At 40.6% G+C, this 7,287-nt stretch overlaps 1 protein-coding gene across 5 annotated transcripts in view; it reads left to right on the top strand.

The window, feature by feature from the left end:
- SUGCT (succinyl-CoA:glutarate-CoA transferase) overlaps positions 1-7,287 on the top strand; it is a 783,088-nt gene that overhangs the window by 156,831 nt on the left and 618,970 nt on the right. For 4 of the 5 annotated variants that reach the window (XM_010829093.1, XM_010829091.1, XM_010829096.1 and 1 more), the window contains exon 9: positions 1,871-1,966. The exons of the other annotated variant lie outside the window; for it this stretch is intronic. In XM_010829093.1, the coding sequence (XP_010827395.1) occupies positions 1,871-1,966 (96 nt within the window). The remainder of the gene's footprint in view (positions 1-1,870; positions 1,967-7,287) is intronic. 5 annotated transcript variants of the gene reach the window in all.

The raw sequence follows: 7,287 nt of genomic DNA, 5'->3' as shown, positions 1-7,287 counted from the left end.
CCAGTCCTGCGGCCACTGCTGAGTTTTCCAAATTTGCTGACTTATTGAGTGCAGCACTTTCACAGCATCATCTTTCAGGATTTGAAATAGCTCCACTGGAATTCCATCACCTCCACCGGCTTTGTTCGTAGTGATGCTCTCTAAGGCCCACTTAACTTCACATTCCAGGATGTCTGGCTCTAGGTCAGTGATCACACCATGGTGATTATCTTTGTCATGAAGATCTTTTTTGTACAGTTTTTCTGTATATTCTTGTCACCTCTTCTTAGTATCTTCTGCTTCTGTTAGGTCCATACCGTTTCTGTCCTTTATCAAGCCCATCTTTGCATGAAATGTTCCCTTGGTATCTCTAATTTTCTCGAAGAGATCTCTAGTCTTTTCCATTCTGTTGTTTTCCTCTATTTCTTTGCATTGATCGCTGAGGAAGGCTTTCTTATCTCTTCTTGCTATTCTTTGGAACTCTGCATTCAGATGTTTATATCTTTCCTTTTCTCCTTTGCTTTTTGCTTCTCTTCTTTTCTCAGCTATATGTAAGGCCTCCCCAGACAACCATTTTGCTTTTTTGCATTTTTTTTCCATGGGGATGGTTTTGATCCCTGTCTCCTGTACAATGTCATGAACCTCCATCCACAGTTCATCAGGCAGTCTATCAGATGTGCTGCTGCTGCTGCTAAGTCGCTTTAGTCGTGTCCAACTCTGTGCGACCCCATAGACGGCAGCCCACCAGGCTCTGCCATCCCTGGGATTCTCCAGGCAAGAACATGGAGTGGGTGGCCATTTCCTTCTCCTATGCATGAAAGTGAAAAGTGAAAGTGAAGTCTCTCATTCATGTCCGACTATTCACGATCCCATGGACTGCAGCCTACCAGGCTCCTCCGCCCATGGGATTTTCCAGGCAAGAGTACTGGAGTGGGGTGCCACTGCTATCTAGTCCCTTAAATCTATTTCTCGCTTCCACTGTATAATCATAAGGGATTTGATTTAGGTCATACCTGAATGGTCTAATGGTTTTCCCTACTTTCTTCAATTTAAGTCTGAATCTGGCAATAAGGAGTTCATGATCTGAGCCACAGTCAGCTCCTGGTCTTCAATAATTACAGGTTTTCATTTTCTGTATATGAAATACTGCAAGAGTCAGAGGTTGGCCCTACAGTTTTGATGACCCTTTAATAGATCTGTAGTTCTTGAAAGCTGAAACAAGTATTATAATGAGGATATGGGCTTAGGGTCATTTTGAAAGAAGTCTAGTAATTTTTATTTGAGAACGATTAGTTAATTAATTTAAAAAGTTAAATAATCTTGATCCTCTGTGCCAGGAACAATGCTTTGGGCAAAAGGAACAGAAAGCTTGACTGAACTGACTTAACAAAGTAGAGGTTGTTTATTATTTTTTCATGTTATGAGAAGTTTAGAGGAATGTGGCACCTGATCAGTTCATTTGCTCAGTGACGATATAGGCTCTTTGTGTGTCATCTTGATGGAAAGAAAAAGGGTAAAGTAATATACTAGTTGCTGATGTATTTTGCAATGACTTTGATGCTAAAGGCTGGACCAGGGTTCCATCCACTGGGTCAACTTCTGCCTTCAGATGATCTTTTCAGGAGCGGGTGTTTCTGTATTTATATTTCTCAATTGACCGTTACTCAGGACTTAGTCTCACGCAGTAATGTAATACTGCTCTGTTTTTCTTTGTGTGATGAAAGTGTGGTTGCCTGCATATTTTCTAACCAAGCAGAACAGTTTTCTCTTTCTCTTTTTTTCCTTTTACAATGACATGAAGTGAAATCAATTGAGAATCTTCCTATTATGACCTTTTATTTATGAGTGGAAATAAACAAGCGTCTTCTTCTTCTTTTTTTCTTTCTGGTAGGTGGCGTGTTTGACCCAGGTAGCTGCTAATTATCTTATTGGCCAAAAGGAAGCACAAAGGTGGGGCACAGCTCATGGCAGTATTGTTCCTTACCAGGTAAGACGACAACAATATAGGATCAGGCTACTGGAATCTGCAGTTTTGTATGACATGAGTTTGAGAAATGATTCCCTCTTAAAAAAAAAACAAACTTCCAGTGTATTCTGTCATATATCTTTGACTCTAATAAGGTTCTGTTGTTCACTTCAAATTCTGTGTTTTGCACATTTCTTCATCAGCAGATTAGTAACAGGACACTTAAATGGATCAAAAGAACTTGCTGAAAGTGAGTGACTTTTGGATTCATATGATGGTTTGCTTTTGTTTTTCACCAAAAAGAGGCACTGATTATAGCCATTTTATAAAGCCTGGTCTGTTTGTCATGTCAATTAAAAACCAAATGTTACCTACCCCAGCTGACAGTAATATTCTCACAGGCATGGAGAAAGACGAATATTTGCGGGTGACAGATCTTCAGTTTTTGAGCAAAGCAGATGGTTCAGGAACTGCTGTTCTTTATTAAGTGTCTAAACTTGTCCTCAGAAATTCTTGACTTTGGCTAGTGTGAATGAATATGTGAAGAAACCATGATCTTTCAAAAATAAAAACAAAAACTCGTCTTCAGCCCCTTAACAGAGGACAGTGTTGGAAACCAGGGTAATTCATTTCAAATGATGGGCATTCAGGCTGCAGTTTTTGATATATATGGAAAAAGTATCTTTGAGTTGCAAGGTTTTCCAGTAAAATTTCATATCAGAGGATATAAGGAGGTGTTCACCATATTCAAGTTTAAGGTGTATAGTCTATTTTTTGCTTATTTTAAAAGTTAGAATGTCTTTAACAAATGCTTAATGTACACCTCAGTATCCCTCCTGGGTGTTTATATTCAGAGCTCTGGTTCTTTGGTGTGCTTCTCAATTATTTCACTTTGAGGTGAAAAAAAAATTTAGAATTCTTGGCTTTTATTATTATAGGTAAGAGATATGGGAGACTGTGTGTGTGTGTGTGTGTGTGTGTGTGTGTGTGTGTATTTCTATTCTTGGAAGACAGAACATGTACTTTTCCTTCTTGAATTGTCCCAGTCACATAAAATGGGATACTGTGCTTATTTGATCAGTTGATTGCAGCTTTATAATCTCTAAGAAATAAGAGAAGATTGACTAGTCTTTCCTCAGAAGCCCAGAATTAATTTGTTTCCTCTTGGTGGAGAATGAGTTCAACACTGTGATTAAGGAATAAGTGCAAATTTAGCTTGAATGAAACTAGCCTACCAAGATGGATCCTTGATATGCTTGTAGAAACTGGTCTGTTTTCAATTTTTAAAATAGATTTGGGAAATATTTTTATGGGTGAATTACAGGGTAATTATGATTCAGTTTTCTATAATAATTGCAGCTTTGTATCTCATTTGTGTTGTCTGAGTTTTGAGCTGAAAGTCTATAATGGAAGATTCTGATGGTCTCAGGAATAGTTTATGCATCCACTTCATTCCCCTCACTTTTGATTGAACCCCATCTGTGGCATCAGGGACCTCAAATGAGCGAAATAGAAATTTTTGAGAAGTAATGCTCTTTGATTTGTGTATTATTTTGTATACATGTAGTTCTTGATGCCTTAGATTGATCATCCACTTGAGCTCTTTCCTCCCTGTTTTTTGTCTGCCACCTTGTAGAAAATGGGGCTTCCTTGGTAGCTCACTTGGTAAAGAATCTGCCTGCAATGTGGGAGACCTGGGTTTGGTCCCTGGGTTGGGAAGATCCCCTGGAGAAGGCAAAGGCCTCCCACTCCAGTATTCTGGCCTGGAGAATTCCATGGACTGGATAGTCCATGGGGTCATGAAGAGTAGGACACAACTGAGCGACTTTCACTTTTTGTTGACTATGAGTAGATTAAACAAAGTTTCCCAGGTGGCTCAGTGGTAAAGAATCCACCTGCCAATGCAGGAGACACAGGTTCAGTCCCTGGGTGGGGAAGATCCTCTGGAGAAGGAGATGGCAACCTTCTCTAATATTGTTACCTGGAAATTCCATGGACAGAGCCTGGCGGGCTACAGTCCATGCGGTCACAAAGAGTCACACACTCAACGACTAAACAACAACACAGTTATCAATGGGTCCACTCCTCTTTTGATATATGACTACCATGATTGTTGTTGTTGTTCAGTCACTAAGTTGTGTCGGACTCTTTGTGACCTGATGGACTGCAGCACGCCAGACTTCCTTGTCCTTCACCATCTCCCAGAGCTTGCTCAGACTTATGTCCGTTGAATCACTATGCCATCCAACCATCTTATCCTCTCTCGTTCCCTTCGTCTCCTGCCTTCAGTCTTTCCCAACATCAGGGTCTTTTCTAATGAATCAGCTCTACATGTCAGGTGGCTAAAGTTTTGGAGCCTCAGCTTCAGCATCAGTCCTTCCAATGAACATTCAGGACTGATTTCCTTTAGGACTGACTGGTTTTATCTGCTTTCAGTCCAAGGGACTACCATGATAATCCCTTAATTTAATAGCACATATATATCCCAAACTGTCTCCCAGAGCTCTTCAATATCCTGGGAGCCTCTGTTTGCATGTTCTCCTCTATTTTCTGGGCTCATGATCCATACTGATCTCCACTAACTATAATTATCCTCTCCAGTATTATAGAAGATCCACTCACAAGTACACTAAAAGCCTAGGAGATTATACTGAATATTTTGAAAAAAAAATGGAGTTCTTTTATGGATGAAAGTTATACAATCTCCATTAGGACTCTCACCTCTAATAGAAGTATACTGAGCCATCTCTGTATTCCCGAGAAGACTCCCTCTCCCCTAGTCCATATTACCTGCTGCAGGACTTGAGGGAGCTCACCAAATTACATGTGTTCTTTCAGCTACACTGTTGCCTCCACGATCAGTATAAACTGCCCAAGAAACCAACCTGGAGAATGAGACCACAGCCACAAGATCCTTCTCTTACAAGACTGCCAGAATGATTCTGTTGTTCCTTACACATTTGCCTCCGTCATTACCAGGACTCTGAGCCTTCCAGGCCATCTGTTATCACCTGGACAATGACTCTGAAATGGCTCTGTTCACCTTTGACCCAGTCATTTCTTCTGTCATCGGTCTTGGTGGTCTAGGATCCACGTAGCAAACCAAAGCAACAGCCTGGCTTCTCATAGCCTCCTGTTGCTCTTAATGATCTTTACCTGTTGATTTGCATGGATCCCAGACACTTATTTCTCTTAAAGGTGAACACAAATCATTTGGAAGTCCTGTTAAGATGGTGATTCAGTATCCAAGCAATGTTGATGTTGCCCATCACAATGATAAGATTGTAGATCTAGACTTGGCTATTATTGATGACTACACCATCTCATTTATATTCTGCTGGCAAATCCCAATGCTAATTGGATATAATAGTCCATCTATTCTGGGCCTGTGCTGAAGTGGTGAATATGGCTGGAAAAAACATAACTACCATGTTATGTTCTCACTCTTAATTCATGGCTATCTCTCTGTCTTACTTAGCAATCTAGCTATATTCACCTACATGTTTATCGTCTCTCTCGGAGGTGACTATTTCACACCTCTCTCTTGACATTTTCCTCTTCTCTCCTCATCCTTAGCCAAAGACTTTGTCTCATATGACACTAAAAATTGATGTGACCAGAAGAGAATTGCCTCCTTTTTGTTCTCAAGACATCATTGCCTCCTATCACAGTGGATGAACCCCCTTTTCATGTTTTAGCTCCCTAAAGGCATTGGGAGGCATCTCCCAAAAAAGATGTCCTTTTCATTATAGGGGACTGGAATGCAAAAGTAGGAAGTCAAGAAACACCTGGAGTAACAGGCAAATTTGGCCTTGGAGTACGGAATGAAGCATAGCAAAGGCTAATAGAGTTTTGCCAAGAGAACTCACTGGTCATAGAAAACACCCTCTTCTGACAACACAAGAAAGACTCTACACATGGACATCCCCAGGTGGTCAACACCGAAATCAGATTGATTATATTCTTTGTAGCCAAAGATGGAGAAGCTCTAAACAGTCAGCAAAAACAAGACCGGGAGCTGACTGTGGCTCAGATCATGAACTCCCTATTGCTAAATTCACACTTACCTTGAAGAAAGTAGGGAAAACCACTAGACCATTCAGGTATGACCTAAACCAAATCCCTTATGATTATACAGTGGAAGTGGGAAATAGATTTAAGGGACTAGATCTGATAGACAGAGTGCCTGATGAAATATGGATGGAGGTTTGTGACATTGTACAGCAGGTAGGGATCAAGACCATCCCCATGGAAAAGAAATGCAAAAAAGCAAAATGGCTGTCTGAGGAGGCCTCACAAATTGTGAAAAGAAGAGAAGCGAAAAGCAAAGGAGAAAAGGAAAGATATAAACATCTGAATGCAGAGTTCCAAAGAATAGCAAGGAGAGATAAGAAAACCTTCCTCAGTGATCAATGCAAAGAAAGAGAGGAAAACAACAGAATGGGAAAGACTAGAGATCTCTTTGAGAAAATTAGAGATACCAAAGGAACATTTCATGCAAAGATGGGCTCGATAAAGGACAGAAATGGTATGGACCTAAGAGAAGCAGAAGATATTAAGAAGAGGTGGCAAGAATACACAGAAGAACTGTACAAAAAAGATCTTCATGACAAAGATAATCACGATGGTGTGATCACTGACCTAGAGCCAGACATCCTGGAATGTGAAGTCAAGTGGGCCTTAGAAAGCATCACTATGAACAAAGCTGGTGGAGGTGATGGAATTCCAGTTGAGCTATTTCAAATCCTGAAAGATGATGCTGTGAAAGTGCTGCACTCAATATGCCAGCAAATTTTGAAAACTCAGCAGTGGCCACAGGACTGAAAAAGGTCAGTTTTCATTCCAATCCCAAAGAAAGGCAATGCAAAGAATGCTCAAACCACCTTACAATTGTACTCATCTCACACGCTAGTAAAGTAATGCTCAAAATTCTCCAAGCCAGGCTTCAGCAATAAGTGAACCATGAGCTTCCTGATGTTCAAGCTGGTTTTAGAAAAGGCAGAGGAACCAGAGATCCAATTGCCAACATCTGCTGGGTCATCAAAAAAGCAAGAGAGTTCCAGAAAAACATCTATTTCTGCTTTGTTGACTATGCCAAAGCCTTTGACTGTGTGGATCACAATAAACTGTGGAAAATTCTTCAAGAGATAGGAATATCAGACCACCTGACCAGCCTCTTGAGAAACCTGTATGCAGGTCAGGAAGCAACAGTTAGAAGTGGACATGGAGCAATAGACTGGTTCCAAATAGGAAAAGGAGTACGTCAAGGCTGGATATTGTCACCCTGCTTATTTAACTTCTGTGCAGAGTACATCATGAGAAATGCTGGGCTGGAAGAAGCA

Source organism: Bison bison, unplaced genomic scaffold (genome assembly GCF_000754665.1).
Source record: "Bison bison bison isolate TAMUID 2011002044 unplaced genomic scaffold, Bison_UMD1.0 scf7180017864499, whole genome shotgun sequence".
NCBI classification, from domain to species: Eukaryota; Metazoa; Chordata; class Mammalia; order Artiodactyla; family Bovidae; genus Bison; species Bison bison.
This window is presented reverse-complemented; position numbering and strand designations above follow the sequence as displayed.